Source organism: Dermochelys coriacea, chromosome 3 (genome assembly GCF_009764565.3).
Source record: "Dermochelys coriacea isolate rDerCor1 chromosome 3, rDerCor1.pri.v4, whole genome shotgun sequence".
Classification (NCBI taxonomy): domain Eukaryota; kingdom Metazoa; phylum Chordata; order Testudines; family Dermochelyidae; genus Dermochelys; species Dermochelys coriacea.
The window spans coordinates 156534775-156556085 of record NC_050070.1 but is presented as its reverse complement, the minus strand read 5'-3'; the positions used below and the strand labels follow the sequence as shown (position 1 = coordinate 156556085).

The 21311-nt window shown below is 44.3% G+C and overlaps 1 protein-coding gene across 1 annotated transcript; it reads right to left on the bottom strand.

Annotated features, from left to right (window-relative positions):
* Positions 1-3092: 3092 nt before the first annotated feature.
* Positions 3093-19629, bottom strand: LOC119853440 (60S ribosomal protein L7-like). Its single transcript, XM_038396519.2, has 3 exons — positions 19620-19629; positions 18472-18481; positions 3093-3878 (listed from the first exon to the last, which is right to left on the bottom strand). The coding sequence occupies exon 3, from the start codon at positions 3859-3861 to the stop codon at positions 3121-3123; it is 741 nt and encodes a 246-aa protein (XP_038252447.1). The 5' UTR covers positions 3862-3878; positions 18472-18481; positions 19620-19629; the 3' UTR covers positions 3093-3120.
* Positions 19630-21311: the final 1682 nt, after the last annotated feature.

Below are 21311 nucleotides of genomic sequence, written 5' to 3'. Positions count from 1 at the left end.
GGATCTGAACCCACATATTGTGATTCCAGTCCCATTCCTTATGTACATGAATATCCTTCCCCTTGAGTCTCAACCATAGTGTTCACTGAAGGTATGTCTATGCTACAATTAAAAACCCACAGGGCTGTCCCGTGCCAGCTGATGCGGACTCACAGGACTCCAGCTAAGGGGCTGGTTAACTGAGGTGTAGATATTTGGGCTTGGGCTGCAGCCTAAACCCTGGGATTCTCCCTCCTTGCAGGGTCCTAGAGCCAGGCTCCAGCCTTAGCCCAAATGTCTACACCTCAATTAAACAGCACCTTGGCTAGAGCCCCGTGAGCATGAAGTCAGCTGGCACGGGCCAAAAGGGTTTTTTAATTGCAATGTAGACATACCCTCAGTCACAGTGAACTCCAAAAGTTCTTTTTGTTTGTTCTAAGCAACCTATTAATTTCATCCAGAGCTGCCTTTCTCCTCCGATTATGTGACATTTGCATTGTGACATTTTGAAGCACGATGACTACATCACACTCAATCATATTGCTGTCACAAATAGACATGTGGTGATGTTGCTTTTAATCAACAGATGGTCCTTGTAAGACTCTTAAAGCGACAAGCCACTTAGCATTGGGAACAGGAGAGCGCCTTGTCCAAGATCAAGATTGTCCTTGCAAAACAGTAGAGGGCGAGGGATACTGTGCTGCTCTTGCTAACCTAGACTGAAGTCTTGTAGGCATGGCTACACTCCAGAAAACCAATGTCCAATAGCAGGGGCACAAGATAGAAGTTGTTCCCCTATTTTGTCTTCCTACAGTGCAGAGGCTGATTCACAGGCCTCCATGAGAGGAGGCATTCTGGAACACTGGGGCCGTGATTTGTGTGTTTATATGTGTGCCGCCCCTAATGTGGCCTCTACGCACACACCCCCATACAGACCATTTGTGCTCCTGGCACTGATAGCCACCTGGAGGGTGCTGTATGCATGGCACTGCTGGCCAGAAAACAGGAAAGCATTGGGTTCCATCCTGATCCTTTCATTCTTACTCAGGCAAAATTCCCATTGATTCAGGATTTAGCCCGTTAACACTGCTCTTGGCGCACATGTACTGTACCTACCCATTTTAAGGGACATTATGTGGTGTTCCAGAATCTGGGCCATAGGCTTTCCGGAGAAAAGCTGCTTAGTGGCTTAAGTTATTTCTAAAACTGCTAGTAAATGTATAGAGACAAAGTATGACAGATGCACACATGCCATTGAGTGAATCATTATACACACAGAAGAATCATCCATCACAGTCACATGTTCTCTAGTTCACATGACTCACTGTGGCTTTTTTGGCACTGTCCTTGAGACATCTACCTTCAGTGTTTTCCTACTGCAATGCTCCTAGTTCTAATCTTTCCCTGGCTGGTGTCGCAGTCTTTCTTTTACTGGTGCTGTGTTTAAATATCTGCCGCACGACCATGGTAAGGAACCACAGAAAGAGTCACTTTCTTCCAACAAGGAACTCAGATAGAATCAGGAAAACAACATATTCCCTAAAGATGTGCTCATGCTCGCTCTCTCTCTGCTTTGCTGCAAAGCTTCTAGAACAGTGGTTCTCAAACTTCCATGCCCAGATCGCCCTTTCAATAGGGTGGATCCCTCCCTCCTGCCCCATACCAGAGCTCTAGCTGGGACCTTCCCCTTCCCTCTTATATGGGTAGGATAGACACAACCCCCTGACAGCTGGTTGTGACCTTCCAAAGGGGTTGCAACCCCCTGCTTGAGAACCCATGACCTAGACTCTTCCCAGGCCCACTACAGCCTGGCTTTCTGCTACAGAGTTAAAGAAACAGCATACATATCATTGGAATTGTGGGTGCTCCAGATATCTAAGTTGGGCACCCAAAATTAGATGCAACTTTCAAAAATGTTGGCCTCAGCATTTAGACCCAAGGAGCAGAAATTCTGCTCTAAACTACACTGAGGCTGGAGCCAGCACCTGTTTGGACCTGGGCTATCTGGACAGAGCTGAGATATCACTTACTTTCTGACTGTACGTTTTGCTGTAAGTGCCAAATGTTCCAACATGGCACAATAGGTGCTGTACCAATGACGGGCTTTTGTGGGCCCTCATTTTCAACCTGAGATAGAATAATTGTCCTCAAAAGTTAACTTATGGAACCAAATCCTGCACTCATTGTACACCTAAAAGGAATCTGAGATTGGGCCTGCTGGAATATTACAGACAGACACTGCAGGGTGGGCTAAGCGTTATTATATAGCCTTAGCTTTCTCCAATAGAAAAACAGTGTCACAGTTAGAGAGTGAGCTGCACCTCTGTCCCCTTTATGGGCTCCCTCAGTTGTGCCCCTTCAGGTATCAGGTCTTGTGCCTTGTCCCCAATTGTTGGGGAGGTCTCACACTGGTGATTAGCACTGCAAGTGCCTAGTGTCAGCTGTGCCTACCGCTTGCAGAACGGGCAAGTATGTTACTGCCTCCATCTCACCATTCAGGCCTGTTTTATTCAGTCTGAGACTCATGATTGGCACCTGATAACATGCAGCTTTTATACAATGCTTCAAACTTCAGAGTTCTTTGCAAGCATTAATTAATTCTGACAACACCTAAAGCAGCAGCTGCCCCACTGTTCAGCTGTCGCTGTTTGTTTAATGGCAAGACATCACGCCCCTATAACACTTTTCATCCAAGGAGCTCAGTTGCTTGGCAGACATTGATGAATGAAGCCTCAGAACTCCCTGTGAGACAGGGATATACTATTCCATTTTAAGGAAGAGGAAACACACACACAGTCAATGTCTTTAAAATCCTCCACCGCTTTAGTATGAATGCCAGTGGCTTGGGGGGTGGAGGGAGAGGGTCACTGGAACTAAAAATACAGCCAATGATTTGCGGTCCCATTGCTTTTCACATCCAAGCGTCAAGAGAGGTCAGTTATGTGAGAAAGGGGATGGTCTTTTCAAGAGACTATTTCCTGAGAAGTCCATTCAGGAGCTGTGAACGTTGTACTCCATATGCTTTATAAAAATATGTTTATAAGTGTGATTATGATGTAACTGGAATATGCTTTATGGAAAAGGTCTCTTGTAAGGTATCATTACAAAGCTTAGAGTAGGAAAGTCCACTGCTGGGCACCATTAGTTCATTCTCCTTATGAGCCTGTTACTCTGATCTTCCCTGTTGCCAGCATCTCCACCTTCCACAAAGTGGATAGTTTTCTTTTTCATTCCACCTCGAGAAGAAGATAACTTGAAGGGCCACAGAAAGTTGTTCACCACTTTGAAGTTCTTGCCAACAGTATAGATCTCATGGACCACATCTTCCATGCAGATGATGCCATATTTCTCAAGACACCGCTGAATTAGAGAATTGTCAGTCAGAGCAATGCGCTGCCTGTTGATCTTGCCGTAACCACGCTTGTAGATCAGTTCATGCACAGACTTCAGATTGGGGTAACCCCATGCAATGTAGGGTTCAACAATCCGCAGCAAGTTAATTGAAGCCTTGTTGAGTTTTACAAATGTACCATTGAAAATCTGACGCAGGTGAAGGAGCTGCAATACCTTACGGACCTTCGCGCTAACTCCATTGATACCTCTGATCCTGATCACAAAGGCCAGTTTTGGATCAGCAGGTACATAGTCATTGCCAGCTTTGCGTGCCATTCGGGCCATACGAATCTCACGTCTATACATTTGCCTGTACTCCTTGTGATAGGCCTGAGCTCTTGTATAGATGAGTTTTCTTTGCGCTTTACGAAGCTTCTTTTGAACCACTAGCCTCTTCAGATGCTTGGCTTTTATATCAGCAAAAGCCTTTCGCTTTTTCAAAAGGCTTTCTGGAACAGATGGCACCTTCTTTCCTTCTACGCCCGCCATGATCCCCACCGGAAAAGAGTTTATACTTACAAATTATACAAAGATTACAAAGTTTATAATCTACTGTGTGTGGTCATCCTATTTGTATGTATGTATCATTCTTGTATCAAAATTAGAAATATGAAGTATAACTCTGAAGTCCTAATGTAATTATGCAAAGTGTGGGCCATTAATGATGGCTTGGAATCTTGATGGCTCCCATTGACTAGGAGAGTTGGTTGTAAATGGCTCCGTTTACTTGCAAGCCTTTCTGCAATCCTGTGAGTCAGGCTGGGAAGAATGGAGGCTTGGGGTCTCACAGGACATGTGACCATATCACCTGGGTACTGGAATCCATCTTAAACCTGGTGCTTTCCCATTTAGAAGGAGGAGTGGGGACCCAGAGAGACAAAAGATTCCTGCCTTCTGCCAAAGCTATCAAAGGGGACAGAACAGAATAAAGGGGGCTGCCAGTCATGAGAAATCTCCTAGTTACCACCTGAGCTGGAACTAACAAGGAGTGTACCAGGGGAAAGGATTGGGCCAAGACTAAGCCTAATACATTAAGGACTGTGAAAGAAGCTTATTGGAACATCTCTGAGGGTGAGATTTATCTGTATTCAGTTTCCTAATGTATTAGGCTTAGACTTGCATGTTTTGTTTTAATTTGCTTGGTAACTTTCTTTGTTCTGTCTGTTATTACTTGAAACCACTTAAATTCTACATATACTTAATAAAATCACTTTTGTTTATTATTTAACCCAGAGTAAGTGATTAATACCTGGGGGAGCAAACAGCTGTGCATCTCTCTCTTTCAATGTTATGGAAGGAGGACAATTTATGAGTTTACCCTGTATAAGCTTTATACAGAGTAAAACGGATTTATTTGGGGTTTGGATCCCATTGGGAGCTGGATGTCTGGGTGCTGGAGACAGGAGTACTTGCTGAGCTGTTTTCAGTTAACTCTGCAGCTTTGGGGGTGTGGTTCAGACCCTGGGTCTGTGTTGCAGCAAGCTAGCAAGGCTGGCACAACAAGACAGGGTTCTGGAGTCCCAAGCTGGCAAAGAAAACAGGCTCAGAGGTAGTTTCAGCACATCAGGTGACAGTCCCAAGGGACTCTCTGTGACTGAATCTGTCACAGGAGCCTTCGAGCCCCAGTCCTGGTTCTGCCACTGAATTGCTGCATGACCTCAGGCCATTCACTTTATAGGTGGGAGACAATGGGAAACAGGGTAATACTAACTACTTACCTCCTTGTGCGGTGCAGGGAGAATTAAAATAATGTTTTCAGGATTTTGCACGTGGGACCCTCCAATAGCTCCAGTATTTACTAGCCAAATAGGACATCACACATGCAACTCCTGGGATTATCAAGAAATTCAGACATTGTGGACTCACACCAATCTACTCATATGGCTCATTTTCAGAATTGAAAGAAGTGTCTCCCAGGTCATATTTTTAAAAATCAAACTGTGTACCAAAGAGCTCCATAGTTACAATATCTGGCAGCAAGAAAATGCAGCCCCAGGGGCTTGCAATGGAAGATTAACTGATTACAGCAGAGACAAGACTTACAGACCTGTTTGCTAAGAGTTGTGCTTCAGACTAGACTGGTTTCTGATGACATAAGAGATGCACAACAACAAGAAGTAATAAATACTGGTCCAAATCATCAGCTGGTGTAAAGTGTCAGAGCCCTTGATTTCAGCTGAATTATGAGGATTTACACAAGGGCCCACTGGGTTTTAGGAAACTTGGAAAACATGAGTTCTTGCTTCTCCTGCTGATCTACCTCTCTTATAGAGACCAACCCAACCCAAGGGAACTACCATTGTCCCCCCCTTCCCATTACAGATCAAGAGCCCCTTCCTTGTGCACTACCTCTTGGGCAACACACCTGACAGCATCACATCTGTCTATAAAAGCAAGTCAACTGCCTAGATCCTTGGTTGTTATTTCAGTTTGTATAATGCACCTGTCAAAGATGCACTAGGCCCATCTACAGTTCCTAAGAAAACATTTTACAAATACATCTGAATGACATGATGTCCACTAAAAATTCTCCCAGTCACAAAAATTAAGATTCTCCCCATTCAGCCCTCACCACAATAAAAAGCAATGTTAAACAGCCATATTTTGCAATTTACCCAGAAGAGTAATAATCTCAGATCCAGGGGAAAATAAATGCTGATCATGTACAGAAAATTATTTATTAGGGCCATGATAGTGTAAATGTGTTCATATCTCTACTCATGTGATTAGGGCTCTTGAAGTCAGACTACTCACATGAGTAATCACATGTGTAAACTTAAAGATTTGCAGAATCAGGACTTAATTATCATTACTATAGGCTGCAAACCAGCCTGATCAAGTCTGTTTATAGACTTCTTGGGATGCTTCTCTCTCTCTCCAACTGATATACCTACCCATCTGTGCAGCTTCTACCAGCAACACTTACCTACTACCCTTCCTTTTTTTAAAATTATTTCTGAAGGCTGTCGCTAGGCAAATGAAGAACAGTAAAATGCATAGGGCTCAGATCACTCATATGCCTGAAGTGATTTTGGAAGGCAAGCAGTAAGCACTAGGTAGAGACAGAAGCAGCTGAGATGAAGAGGTGTCTCCCTGTGAACAAGTTGCTACCTCAAGGCCCCTGGCTGCCAGTAGTATTCCAGCAACTTTTGCCTCAGTTTCCCCCACTGTCCTATGACCTACTGCAGCCGTCAGAGCACCTAGGCCCTCTTGCCCAAGTCCTGCCCCCTCCCCCTGAATCCTTTACCCAAAGCCCAACAGAACTGTCTGAAAACCAAACCTTCAGCCCACCTAGCAACCATCTCCCCATAGGCATGCCTCTGTTGCTCTGGGATGTCCTTCTGTCTAACCCCAGGCTTCTATTCCTTAATCCCACACCCTAAGGCTGGCACAACCCTCCCAATGACCAGGCAGGCTACAGCTCCTCAGGGCCCCTGCCTCCACTCAGACTTCTACTTTCCCCCGGAGTAGCCTGGCTATTGTGCTGTCCTTCTCAGCCTTCTTTCAGCTCTTTATTAAAAAGAGGAAACTCTCCACTAGGTCTTCTGCCCCCGAGCTGCCTCACCCAGCTCTTTATGGAACCAAACCCCAGCTGGGCTTTACTTCTATATAGGCCTGGCCCACCCTCCAGGTACAAGCAGGCAGGTAAATTGGCCTCTCAAGCCTATATTAACCCTTGCCCAGTATATGTAGGTGAATCACTTTCAACCTACTACACAAATGCACTTCATCCTTTCCCTCACTAGCCATCATAGCCCTCTTCTCTCCCCTGTGTAGACACAAGTCCTTCCTCCTCCCATGACACACCCCTATTTTCCTACCCTACACTCTCTTCTCTTTACCTCTCCTTCCTCCACTTTCCATATGCACATGCCATCCTTCACCCCCTCCGTGTCTCTTCATCTCCGCCCTCCCCCAGCACACACCCTTCCCCTTCCCCCCACACTCCTGTCATACATCACACCCAATTCCTCCTGATGTGTGCAATTACAGTGGGAGTGGAGTCGGTAGATCTTGGTCTTTTGTACCTTCTACCGCTATGCTTTTAGGTCTCAACCACTCCTTGTGGTGCCCAGGATGCAGTGTGCTCCTTGAGATAACAAGGTGCATTGTCTGAGGGAATTAGCAATTAATTATTTAATTTGTCTCTACAATAGTCTCCCAGCTGTAGAGACAATAAGTAAGCTAAGCACTTAAGTGCTCTAAGTGTCTATCATATACAACAGCCTAATTTCTCAGTGACTCACCTTGGAATGGAGAGCCATGAACCTTCAGTGATGGAGCTGCACCTGCAGTAGAAGAATGGAGTGATGGAGCAGCACCTGCTTGTGGGTCAAATAGCATGAGCTTGTTGTGACCCGGTGTGCCTAGGGCAGCCCTCACTGGAAATGCCAAGGGCAGGGCAGGCTGTAAAAGGGAGAGAAAATCCTCCCAAGACTAATGGGTAACTCTGAAGTTAAATTCCCCAACCAGTCACAAATTGTGCCTCTGATCCCCACACTGGTTATCAAGAAGCAAAAAGGAAATCACACAGCCCCCTTAATTGCATTCCAGTTCTCTGGCTGCCAATCAGCGCCTAGGTCCAGTACAGTGAGAAGTTATTTAAAAAACTCTTCTCACATATATAAAATGTTCTTCTGACCCCAAAGGGCCAGCCACATTGCCAGGTCAATATTAGGTTGGATCGTATCCAAAATACCATATGGCCAGACAAACCTTTAGCATCTAAAACGAAAGGTTTATTATAAAGAAAAAAGAAAGAACAAGAAAACAGCTGTTAGATGGTAAAGGAGTCACATACATACAAAGACTTCAAAGTCCATATATCAGGTTCTTATCAATATTGGTGAGTTTGCTGGCTTGAAAGTCCCCTTAGAAGACATCCACAGTTTGGAAAGGTCATTCAGTCCTTTGTTCAGAGCTTTGTTTGTAGAAAGGTTACTCCAGAGGTAAGAAGCAGGAATAAAGACAAAATGGAGAACATGCAGCTGCCTTTTATATTCTTTTTCCATGCAGCTTGTATTTTCTTTGTTCCAGACACAAGCTGCCCAGCCCATTGCCTGGAAGTCTTAGAGTTCTGTCCATAGGCATGCCCCTGCATATCTTGCTGAGTCATAAGGTGTATCCCTTACCTTTTCCCAATGGGTCAGTTGTGTAGCTGATGTCCCTTGATGCGCCGTCAAGCAGGCTAGGCAGTGCTAATGGCAATCTGTCTGAGGGTGTCACCCAAATGCACAGCACAAGTTTGGAACTCCAGACATATCATACATACTACTTACAATACAAAGGTGATATAAACGAGATTATAATACCTGGCAAATTATAACATTTTTGCAGATACCTTACACGGCATACCTGAAATAACTCATTGCAATTTTACAATATCGGTATTCATAATATCCTAAAGTGTCCCCGATTCCATACAGCATCCCACTTGTGTCCTCATGTAAAACCCTTTTGCTGTAGGACATTTTGCTCCCTCACTCTGTGCATGACTTGGAGTCAGAAGCTTTGGGCCAAGTTCAGACCAGGTGTCAGCAGGTGCCGCTCAGTTGGCTTCAGTGAAATTACTCCTACTTATACATGGGGCCAGATCCCTGATCCTATTGCTGCTCTTTTACACCACTTTGGTAGCACAAAGGAGCCATACACCTGGCCTAGCGACCCCTAAGATTTTCATCCAGAGGAAGTGGAACCCGGGGTGGCATAAGGTGCAAGGCTGTGGAAAAGGGTGCATGGCTACTGCATTGCAGCTGTCCCTAGCTGCTGGGATGGCCCATGGGGCCTGTGGGCAACCAGGTACAACTTAGGGCAGCCCTGAGGCCCCAAGATCAGGGAGGTAGAAAGGTAACATAAAGCCACCTTTTCCTCTGTCCCTCATCCTGTGCTGAGCCAGCTTGGCTGGACTACTGGATCCAGCCCCAGGTCAAAATCAGAGCACTGGGACTAAGTCAGATTTTGACAGGGAAGTGCCAGAGTAATTTATGGGGCAATGCCAGACCCAACAAGATTACAGAAAGGGCATTGCTCTGAAAACAGCCCCTGGATGGAGTTAATTGAACCTTCATTTGCCAATTTTGGTTAATATGCCTGTATATATTAATTATTAATTATTATTATTAATTTATGTGTACATGGTAACACACCTAGCAACCTCTGCCATGAATTAGTGCTCCATTGTGCAAGACACTGTACACACACATTAAAAAGACAATCCCTGCCCCAAACATATCATGAACTAGGTTACAACTGAATACAACAGGTGGATGACATGAACAAATACAGATGCATGTGGGGCAGGGTGGGAGGAGAGGTTGAGGATGAGGTAACAGTAAAATCAAGCATAACTTGAGCTAAATGAGCATTAGTCAGCGCTCACCATTGTCAGCGGGCGAAGTCTTGTGGCCATCATGGAAGAGGTGTTTTATGGAAGGATTTGAAGTCAGATTCAGTGGTGGCTAAATGGATTTTGTCACAGTTTTTCTGATGCATATAGCAAGGTCTGGAAGAAAACATGGAGGTGTTTGTGGGCACTGAAGGCTGGGAGCACTGGCAGAGAGAGTGGTGTTTGAATCATGATGATTAACAGAACAGCTAAGTTGGGTAGAGGTAAATTTTGAAGGGCTGTAAGTGTGACAGTACAAAGCTTGTGTTTGATAATGCAGGGGTAGCCAGTTGAGGCATGAGGAGATGGGTGGTCAAAGTGACATTACAGGACAATTATTATGGCAGTAGCATTTTGAGTAGAGTAGAGGCCTGGATGAGTGGAAGTGTAGACCATAGTGACAAAGAAAGTGGGGAAGAGAGGGATTGTGGGGGAAAACCAAGAGCTTAGTATTGGCTCTATTGAGCTTAGGTTGGTGGCTGGACTTCCACAAGGAGATGTCGGAAAAAGAGGCCAAGATTTTAATTTGGACACAGGGAGACAGGTGTGGAATAGAGAAGTAGATTTGAGAATTATTGTTGCAGCTGTGAGGAATCAAGCGCAGCAAAGCTCCACGCCACCCCCACCTCCTCTCCTCACTTTTCTCTCTTTGGCCTATGCTTTGGCCTTTGCCATGCTGTGACACAGGCCCCCAGGGAAAGGGTCCCCTGTTCTTTGCAAGCAACTCTTGTCTCGGACCTGACAAACTCACTACATCAAGTACATTGCTTACAGGGTATTTATTCACAAAGAATAACATGAAAGGTCTCTGTGGAAAGCTTGCAACTTATCAATGTTCACAATGATGGTGTGATGTAGGTACAGATGGTATGTAAGGAATAATGTAATTATATTGACGTTTATGCCCTTAAGGTCTTAAGGTTAAGTGGCATCATCAGAGAGCAATATTACTCGGTGACAGCTTGTTCATGCAGGAGTGAGTTGCCACTCCTCCCTGGTTAGCTGGTGAGGTAATGCCAGGCTCAGTTGTCTTCCATTGCTTCATCCCAGAAGAGTCAATGACAAACCATCAAAGACACCTGCAAACAGTCCAAGCCACTTGGAGGTAAAAATGGATCATTACAATAGACAGGGGATTGCCCTGTCTATGAATAGAGATAAACAAGTGTTTCCGTAGAACACAGAATGGGGAGAGGCGCTCTGGATCCATTCACCAAGGAGACATCATGACAGTTTGCATCTTGGCTCCTGTGAAACCAGCCAGCTCTGCAACAGACTGAACTTTGGGGGGAAATCCTAGTGTATTAGATAGGAACGGTAACTATTAATAAGTGTAGGCCCTAATTCGTGTTTTCTGATTTTGTTTTCCATTGTAACCATTTGTTTCCATCACTCTCTCTTGTTTCTAGGGGAATCACTATGGTTTCTTAAATAAACCCTCTTTTGTTTCATTACAAGTGCTGTATGTTATACAGAAATGATGGTTTATGGTAAAATTGGTAAACTGGGGCACCTGTTCCTTTGGGGGCACAGGATCTGGGATTTCTGTGAGTAGCCAGTGTGAGGCGCTGAATATCACAGGGGAATGCTTCAAAAGGACTTGGTAACTAGGGTGCACTTCTTGTTAACCTGCAAAGCGAAGACAAGCTGGCTTAGACCAGAAGAGAGTGTTTGAGTGGCTGAAGGCCTGGTGGTATTAGGGAGATAATACCCAGTTACCACAAGCAAGATTCCCTCCTGCTAGAGGCAGATGGTCACAAGGTGACTCACAGTCCTGGGTACCCCAGGAACAATCTTACACACCTTCTCCCTTTGCTTACATCAAGAGATGAGGTGGCTGACATACCAGAGGAGAGAACCGTTTCCACCGATTTTCTGTGGGTGGAGTTACCCAGCACAGGGGAAATTCTCCCCTAATCACCAGGTCTTTTAGGTCAGTTTGGGTTACTTAGGTATTGCAAAGTGACCTTAGCAAATTAAAGAATCTGGCACTAACTCCCTAAATGTGAACTGAGCGACCCTGATGATGAAAACTGCTGTAGAAAAGCAAATTCTCCTTTATATTTCCAACCTGTCATTAATTATACATACCAAATATATGTAAGACTTACAAATGTATTATCAACATATTTAATAACACTCAGCACTTATACTGGGCTTTAGATCCATACAACATTTTGGACACTGATGCGTTCATCCCCACAGCATTCCTGAGAAGGAGGAGGGAAGCAAGTACAGTAAAAAATATCCCTTTTTTGCAAATGCAGGAAGAAGACACAGAAGAAGCCAGTGTCAGAGCTGGGACAACAACTGAGCAGGAGTCAGTATGGCTCAGTGCATAGAGCACTGGGCTGGGACTCAAGAGACCTAAGTGCTATTCCTAGCTCTGCCACTGACCTGCTGTCTGAGCTTTGGCAAATCACTTCACCTCTGTGTGCTTCAGTTTCCCCATCTGTAAAATGGGAATATGACAGCTAACCTTCCTTTGAGATCTAGGGCTGAAGAGTGCTATAGAAAGGGCAAGCATTATTATTCCTGCCTTCTCATTAGTCCATTAAACGCCATTGTCTCTTGATTAGTATGTTGGCTGTGCTTCTCTTGCATAATATGGCCCAATAGAATGATTTCATATAGGCAAATATGAATTCAACACATTTCTTAGCGACATGATGTTACATGGATAGCATGCAAGGTTGGTTTGTTTGCTTTCTAAATATTTATTTAATATCTCTTTAGCCATAATGACTTTGGTTTTTGTCTGCAGTGTACAAGCAGAGCAGGACATCAATATTCCATGCTTTCAGGGACAGAAGCACATAAGTTAAATGGTGCATGTTTCAAATGATAAGTCATTTGTTAAAAAACACTGCAGGCAGTGGCTAAAGGCTTCTTACGGAAGAAAAAACAAGAACATAGTATTCAAAGGTTACCTGGCAAAATAGTACAAACGTTATGCTGCAGTGAGAGCGCATGCTTTAGGAATATACCAGACAAATCTGTTTTACATTTCTGCAATAAATTCAAATAAACTCATAAAGGACCCAATTTACACTGTCCCCAGTGTAATCCCATCAATTAATGTGCCCAAATACGCAGCAAACAAAATCATTAAATGTGGCCCAATCTTACAGTCCTTACTCGAGCTGTCCATACTCGCATGATTGATTCCATTCTCTTCAATGAAACCTGTTTGAGAGAGAGAGGGATAGCTCAGTGGTTTGAGCATTGGCCTGCTAAACCCAGGGTTGTGAGTTCAATCCTTGAGTAGCCCATCCAGGGATCTGGGGCAAAAATTGAGGATTTGGTCCCCCTTTGAGCAGGGGGTTAGAGTAGATGACTTCCTGAGGTCCCTTCCAATCCTGATATTCTATGAATGCTATTATTTTGAGGGAGAGGGATAGCTCAGTGGTTTGAGCATTGGCCTGCTAAACCCAGGGTTGTGAGTTCAATCCTTGAGGGGGCCATTTAGGGATCAGGGCAAAAATTGGGGATTGGTCCTACTTTGAGCAGGGGGTTGGACTAGATGACCTCCTGAGGTTCCTTCCAACCCTGATATTCTATGACATGAGACCAACTCACATGAGTAAGAGTTGCAGGTTCAGGACCGGGTTGTTTGATATATGTGCAACATGTAACAAATAAAAAGAGTCTGATCTTGCCCTCACTGATGTCATATAACTGTCAATACAGTTGTAGCTACAAATGTATTATGGAGGCATCACTTGTTATACAGACTTTTTCTCTTAATTTTAATGAAAAATGAAGGAATTTAAATCTCATAAATTTAATCACCAAATACAAGTTAGTCAGCAGAGCCACACTCAATTACCTATACAATTATATTAAATGAATCAATGTTTTTCCTATTTTACACACTTGTAAAAATCACTCCTTTTCTAACATGTTTTCAGAGTCCTATAGCATAAGAAACACAATGCAGACTTCAGATTTTCCACATGTATTGCCACTTTTCATGAGATCCCCCATCCAGGGTAATTAAAAAAAATCTATCATCAAAAAAAGGAAAGAATTATTCCTGTTACTCAACACAGCTGTTTTCGCATATGCCATGGAAAGCTGAGGGAGATGGCAACAAGCTCTGAGGTATAAGCAGAGACCTGTTCCCCAAATCTGTCTCCCTTAACTTGGGAAGTCCCTGGGAGGAAAGCTCCTCCACTGACCCAGCTGAGCAGCTTGGAAAGCTCCCTTGGCCACTAGCCCCCCCAGCCAGTTCGTTGATACATGCCACGGGGGGGGAAGTAACAGCATTGTTGAACTGAAAGTGAGTGTATTACAGGCCGTATTGGGGCTTGATTTTGTAACATGGCCCTGACCCAACAAAGCTCTTACACATGTGCAGTATCACTGACTTCAATACTGTTCAGGGGCCTGCGTTATGCAGGAAGTCAGACTACATGATCAAAAGGACATATTCTGGCTTTAAACTCTATGAATCTATGACTACTCTGGTGCTTAAGGTACTTTGCTGATAAGTTCAGAATCCTCAGCGAGCTGACATGGTTGAGTATTGTGATGGTAGTGAGCTAATGCTTGGAGATTTCTATTGTGTTGTGCGTGAATGTCACTCTAACTTATAATTTCCTTGCTTTTCAGTGTTTGCATTGTATTCGAGAAATACACCAGAGCAAACTCTTGGAGTCACAGTCAGCTTGGAAAACTCACATTTTGGACTGGAAAAAAAGGTGTGTGTGTATGAAAGGATTTGTTTCTATTTTTGGGTCCTTTATTTTTTACATTTTGAGAGCATTTATAGTCACTTTCACTGCTCCCCTTGCATCAACACACCATTAGTAATTTGCTTCATTTTTGAAAATACTATTATTAACATCAACAGGGGGAAAGGTAAACCTATATCATCTGTTTAAAATATAGCTTTAAAAAGTATCAGAACAGGTTATTTAAAGGGTGATTGATAAGAAACTAGAATTCTTAAAAATTAGTCCATTTCAATAAATGCAAGTTGATTGTGTCCCTTTTGAAAGTCACAGTTGGTTGTGCATTTTCTGCAGCAACATGGGGGTGCAGTTTTAGAAAGTGATATGGGACAAAATTCATACCTGCACTTGTGCTAAGTCTTGGGCAGGGCGGGGGAGGCAGCTTGTGTCGCCCTTGATCTGGGACTGCCAGGGATGGGCTCAGTCTTCCAGTGTAGACTAAAGTAGCCTTTAGGGCTGCCCCACCTTGCAACCCTGCTGCCCCAGGGGCCATGGCAGCAGCACAGAATTTCCTGAGCATAAGAATGCCCCAGCCAATCCCTCTCCCACCTCCCCGACACACTCTCCTGCCTGCCCCAGACTGGCTCCTGTGCCAAGGCTTTCTCCAAGGTGGGAGGGGACAAAGCCAGCTCAGTAACTCATAGAAGGCCTCTTGGATATTCCCCGGGGGAATCTATGCGGGTGCTTTGCAGACCCTTTGCAAATTGAATTTGTGATCTCTGCCGTGGGGTGCATTCAACTGACTTCAGTGGGGCAATTCATGACTGTAAGAATTCTGCTGGGTAGTAAGTATTTGCAGGATCAGGGCCTAGGTATAGAGGCTGGATCAAAGCCCCTTTGAAAATGGCATGTTAAACAGTCTATTGTGCAATTAAAATGCATTTTCAGAACCATTATTTCTACAGCTCCTAAGGTACATGAAAGAGAGATTTGATGTTCAAAGGGCAGGTGTTCCCTCAAACCTCTCAAAGGAGCTCAGAAAAATGATGGTGAGATGGACTCTGACTCAAGTCCTTGGATGTGACTACTTCCCCACAGTTCAGAAAGGCTGGATCTGGATCCAGATTCAAGCCTTACCACTCGTATCTGCCACTAGACAGGGGCAATGTTAAGGGAGCTCCAATCCCTTCAGATTACCTTGGTATCTTGTACTGAATTGGCCTGATAATGACCTCACCCATTTAAATCAGGAGTAGGTCTACTAAAGTCAATGGAGTGACAACAGGGTAAAGCCAATGAAAGTGAGATCAGAATCAGGCCCAAAGTATTCAAACCTGGTATAACCCGAACAGGGATTTAGCTACTTCTCTGAGCTAGAGTGAGAGCCTGAAATCTTACACCAGTTTTAAACTCTAACCTAAATGCCTCTCTGACCATAATTGGTCACAGCTGGGATCCCTTTGTTCGGCTTCAGCTAGAAGAAAGTCTACAGTCTGTAATGCAAAACATATGTGAACTACAGCCCTTGCTAAACAGCCACAGTCAGAGGGTTTTTTTAAAATTTCTGACATGGTGGCTTTTTGTGCAGCAGAGTGGTTGTAGAAGTGCAGCTTCACTGTTCGCTATTAGCCATTCAGACATGAAGTAGTCACTGCATATATAATGTAGGCTACCGGTGGTATGACATTGTACAGCAACAGGCCCAAGGACCATGTCAATAATGCAAAAAAGAGATTGGGAAATTCAGATCCCGGGCCCAATCTGTGAAATAGGGCTTCCCCATGCATCAGTGAGGGTTGTAAAGGCTTGTAAGGCATTTTTGAAGATGAGAAGCACTTTATGGGTTACGTTTTATTATAGCAGTGGCACTGGATAGCAGGGTATAGCTATGGGACTGTACAACAGGGCATAGAAATGCTGCTGCTTATTTCCAGCACAGCTACCTTACAACGGTGGAATAAAATAACACACCGGAGTGTCTGTGACATGCTTTTTGTGGTGGGATCCTCCGCAGAAAGTCAAATCTCAGTCAGCTGCCCTTTACACACCGTTTCAATTAGAAAAGGTTATGGAGGGATTAAGACTTTCAGGATCTGTAGAGATGCCTAGATGGACATTAGCTTCAGTTTTGGTTTCTCCTCATCTTTGTTTAATAAAGAAGAATAACAGCCTATTTAAATTCTGGGAAGATGGGCAGAGCCCACTAGAACAGCAGCAACAAAAGGCCCAGTGGAAGGGGCCAAAGGATCCAGCAGATAAATGATTGCAGGGAAGAAAAATGAAAAACAGAGATAGGAGTAAGAGTAGCAGCTGTGTTAGTCTGTATTCGCAAAAAGAAAAGGAGTACTTGTGGCACCTTAGAGACTAACAAAATTATTAGAGCAGCTGCATAAGCTTTCGTGAGCTACAGCTCACTTCATCGGTCACTGTGTCAAAACAAGGGATCCAGAAGGGGATTTGAGCAGAGAACCCTGGACAACACCTACTGCCCTGAGAAGTATTCTAAGGAGTCAGTGGATGCTGCCCAGAGGAACTTTGCCCCAATATGTGCACAAACGAGGGATGGCAAAAGGCCCCAGAGTTGCGAAGAAACCCTCCCCCAAATCCAACTTCCTCCTCCTGAACAGATGGATGGCCACCTTGACCAGTGCCAGGAGGTGGTTGATGGGGAGATCTCAGGACTTTCTGAGGTCATGGATAGGGAATGCATAGAAGAAGAGGTGCAGGAAAGAGTGAAGCCAGCTGTATCCACAGAACAGGTACAGCATAGGTAATTTTCCCTTGCACTGCTCTTGCCCTGTTGTCTGTTCACTCATCTCCCCAGAAGTTCAGGGAAGTGGGAGCCAGACTGAGGTGGGGAATCTTGCCTGAATAAGACATTTCAACTGCTCACCTTCAACTTCTGGTCACTGACTTCCTTCCTTGATGATCAAAGAAATTTGGAGGGAAGGGCACACGAGAGAAACACCCCAATTGTGGATTTCAATGAGTTGGGAGCTTTGGGAAGGAGAACCAATCACAAACCAGTGCCCCCCCAAATAAAAATGTTTCTGCCCCTCATGGCTGTGGAGAAAAGCTTGAACATGCGAACACCAAAGGCTACAACACCAGAAGGTAAATAAGAAAAATCCGAACAGTTTTATTATTAATTTTAAATCTTATGATTCTGTGGGGGCCTGACTCAGGATTTTTGGATGCCTGATATTGGCAATACTGCAGCTGATTGCTGCTGGCAGCTTGCCTGGGCTAGATTTCTTCATTTAGGAATGAGACTGAGGGGGCTGAGAAGGGAAGTCTGTGCTGGCAAGGAGCGAAGGGAAAAGGAGGTGGTGACTGAGCTGTGCAAAACAATCTGTTTGAGGGATCCCAACGTTTTTCATTTTTGGGGTGGGAGGCAGGAAGATTGGGGTGGATCCTACCTGAGCCTTAAATCCCCCTGAGGCTTTGTGAGCTCTCTCACACATGCCCCGGAGTCGTCTGCAGGAATTTGTGAAGCGCATCGCTCACTGAGCTATTTTTGAAAAGCCTCACAAGGCTCCTAGCCACCTCCAGGCCTTGTGAAAAGAGATGTATGAACAGCCAGACACAGAGAGCCTGAGGAAGTTAAGAAGGTAGCTGCCACAAATCCACTTCTAATCCTCCTTTAATTGCACTGGTGAGCAAAGCATTAATGCTGAGGCAGTGCCATGCTGAAGTGGGCCACAGCGGCCATAAAGGAACAGCAGCAATGGACAATGCATAGCTGTGCAGTATGGGGAATACAGTATAGACTGTAATTAGGAAACCACTTAACTGTGAAGCAGGCTGCCCAATAAAAGCAGCTGATGAGGCCAGCTGACTGCCTTTCCACAGACACTAGCCTGCTAGTATTATTGATTTTTTTTTTCTGGGGTGCTTCTGAATGTCTGGGGTGAGGTAATCCGCCGGCACCATGGAGACTGAAAATTTGTCTTTAAATTGCACCACTGAGATCTACCCCAGCTTGTCCAGTACCACAGCCATTAAGCTAGGCAAACAGTAGGGCAGTTTACCTGCAGGCACACCTCTGGGCAGACAGCCACGAGATGCTGGATGCATCATACACCTGCTTCCCAGGCGCTCTCTCACTGCACTGGGGAAAAGTAAAAACTAAAAACATTTTGAAATGTTGTAAAGGAAAGAGTCCGGACTAAATCTAAATAGAAAACTATATAACAACAGCATTGCAAGTTCTTCTACTGCAGACTTCATACAAGGATCTCAAATTGCTTTACAAACTTGAATGAATTAAGCCTTTTAACCCCAGCACCATGAAGTATATAAGTGTTTTAGCCCAATTTCACAGATGGGGAAACTGAGGCAGAGAACTATTACCTTACTTAGGAACAGAACTCAGGTCCAATGACTCTCAGTCCTCCTGCTACCTTCATGTCTCATTAAGCTTTATTAAGCCATCTAGTCCATCCACCTCCTGGCCAACACAGGAGTGTACCCTGCACTGTATTACTTAGCGCTTTTCGTTTGTCCAGACTCTAAAGCGACTGATCCAGCAGCTCACCTCTGAGGTTGGTCTCTCAGATCAGGCTGAGGATGTATTGGCAGAACCTATGTGGTAGGCGCTTGCCCTACTACTGCCCATGCTCTAGCAGCTCTGTGCATAAAAAAAGAGGATTTCAGTCTCCATGGCTGCCAGACTAACACCTCACAAAAGCACTAACAAAGTTGCCTCTTTGTTCTTGTTTTTAAAGCAATTAAGAAAACAAATCCTCCCTCCCAGCGTTTCTGTACCAAGAATTGCTGAGGAAGGCTAGAGCGGGAGAACCATTCCTTGTGTGCTGATTAAAGTGCCACTTCATGGGAGCTGACATCAGCCATTTCAGAGAGGCAGAGAGAGCTGCTCATTTGTCCTCTCCTTGTTTGTATTCCATCTGGATTGGCTCCAAGGGGGGGAGGAAGCTTATGCATTTCAAATAGGTTTCTGGACTCCTCTGGCTTTATGCAGGGAAAGATTCCAGAGTGACCTAACTTTCAATTACCCAGTTGAATTAAAAAAAGAAACCAAAGGCCGCTTCTGCTAGCAGCCAAGCTAAACTATAATTAGAATGTAAAAAGGAAGGGGAGTGTGGTAAGGCTCCAAAGACGATTGCATGAAAGGACACTGGTGCATAACGCAAGCTTAGGACTCAATAATTGATGGAGGCAGGCATAACTCCAGTCACTCAGATCCAATGGTGCTGGAACTAGGGGTCCTGCTGCACCTCCGGCTTGAAGTAGTGCTAACAAACACCAAATATGTGGTTTCTATCATCAGAATCCCCACTGTAAAAATTGTTCCAGGGCCGTTGCCTGGATCCCCTCCATCTCAGGAGTGCTTTCTTTTAAAGTCTGATCTAACACAATAAAAGCCTTTGATGTGTCAGGTTTCCACCAAACACACTGCAGCGGGGGCTTAGAGAAAACACAAGAGCAATTCCCTGACTGAGCCTCCGTTCTCAGCTCAAAGGCTAGCCAGAGTGAGCATTATGGTAACAATTAAAACAGATCTCCCTTCCTCTGAACAGACCAGCAACCAGAATGCCTCACCTTTCCTACTTCCATAATGCAGGATTATGGGCTGAGGATGGCCCTGCTAACTAGGTCATGTGGGGTGGCCTGTCAGAAGATGGGAGCCCTGAGATCAGATGCTCCCTGATGAGACAGGCAGCTGGGACTCAGCCTTATATGGAAAGGCATCTTTATTTGTTCTGGGCTGCAGCTGAGACACATTGTGAAATGTTTGGCCAGTAACACCGTTTCACACACCCACATACTGTAAGGTTTCAGAGTAGCAGCGGTGTTAATCTGTAGCTGCAAAAAGAACAAGAGTACTTGTGGCACCTTAGAGACTAACAAATTTATTTTAGCATAAGCTTTTGTGAGCTACAGCTCACTTCATCGGATGCATAGAATGGAACATATAGTAAGAAGATGTATATAAATATATATATATATATATATATATATATATATATATACACACACATACAGAGAAGGTGGAAGTTGCCATACAAACCGTAAGAGGCTAATTAATTAAGATGAGCTATTATCAGCGGGAGAAAAAAACTTTTGTAGTGATAATCAAGATGGCCCATTTAGACAGTTGACAAGAAGGTGTGAGGATACTTAACATAGGAAAATAGATTCAATATGTGTAATGACCCAGCCACTCCCAGTCTCTATTCTTATATTTTGTATGGCAATTTCTTCTCTGTATGTATATATGTATATATATATATATATCTTCTTACGATATGTTCCATTCTATGCATCCGATGAAGTGAGCTGTAGCTCACGAAAGCTTATGCTAAAATAAATTTGTTAGTCTCTAAGGTGCCACAAGTACTCCTTTTCTTTTTGCGAATACAGACTAACACGGCTGCTACTCTGAAACCTGTAAATGACACAGTCATTACACCGTGGGGCTTTTGCTGGGGACAGTTAAATATAATTTAGATTTGGAAACATACGTGATCTGCGAAGCAGCAACAGGAACCTGGGTGGAGTAGGGAAATTGGTTCTGTGAAAGAGCAATACCCCTACCACAGCTAATCCATGTGTCTTTCATACCTCAGAGCTCTGAACCTGCCTCCTCTTTCCAAAATTAGATTGACATGAATGCCAACATTTGGCACAGGTCATTGCTCAGACTAGGATCCCTGCTTTGCCACTGATTGGAATGAAGGCCCTGGACAGAAATTTGGAGCATTCAGAGGTGGAACTGGTTGACTTTAATGAATTAAGCTAACACCACTTCCATCCACACATTCAAAAAGGAAAGACAAGTGCTCCCACAATACTGGGAAATAATGAACAGAGTGGCTCAGCTAAGTGCAGCACTAAGAACCATGCGATATGTCCCT

Coding starts and splice junctions, on each gene's coding strand:
- LOC119853440 (XM_038396519.2), bottom strand. CDS start 3,861: ATGGCGGGCGTAGAAGGAAAGAAGGTGCCATCTGTTCCAGAAAGCCTT.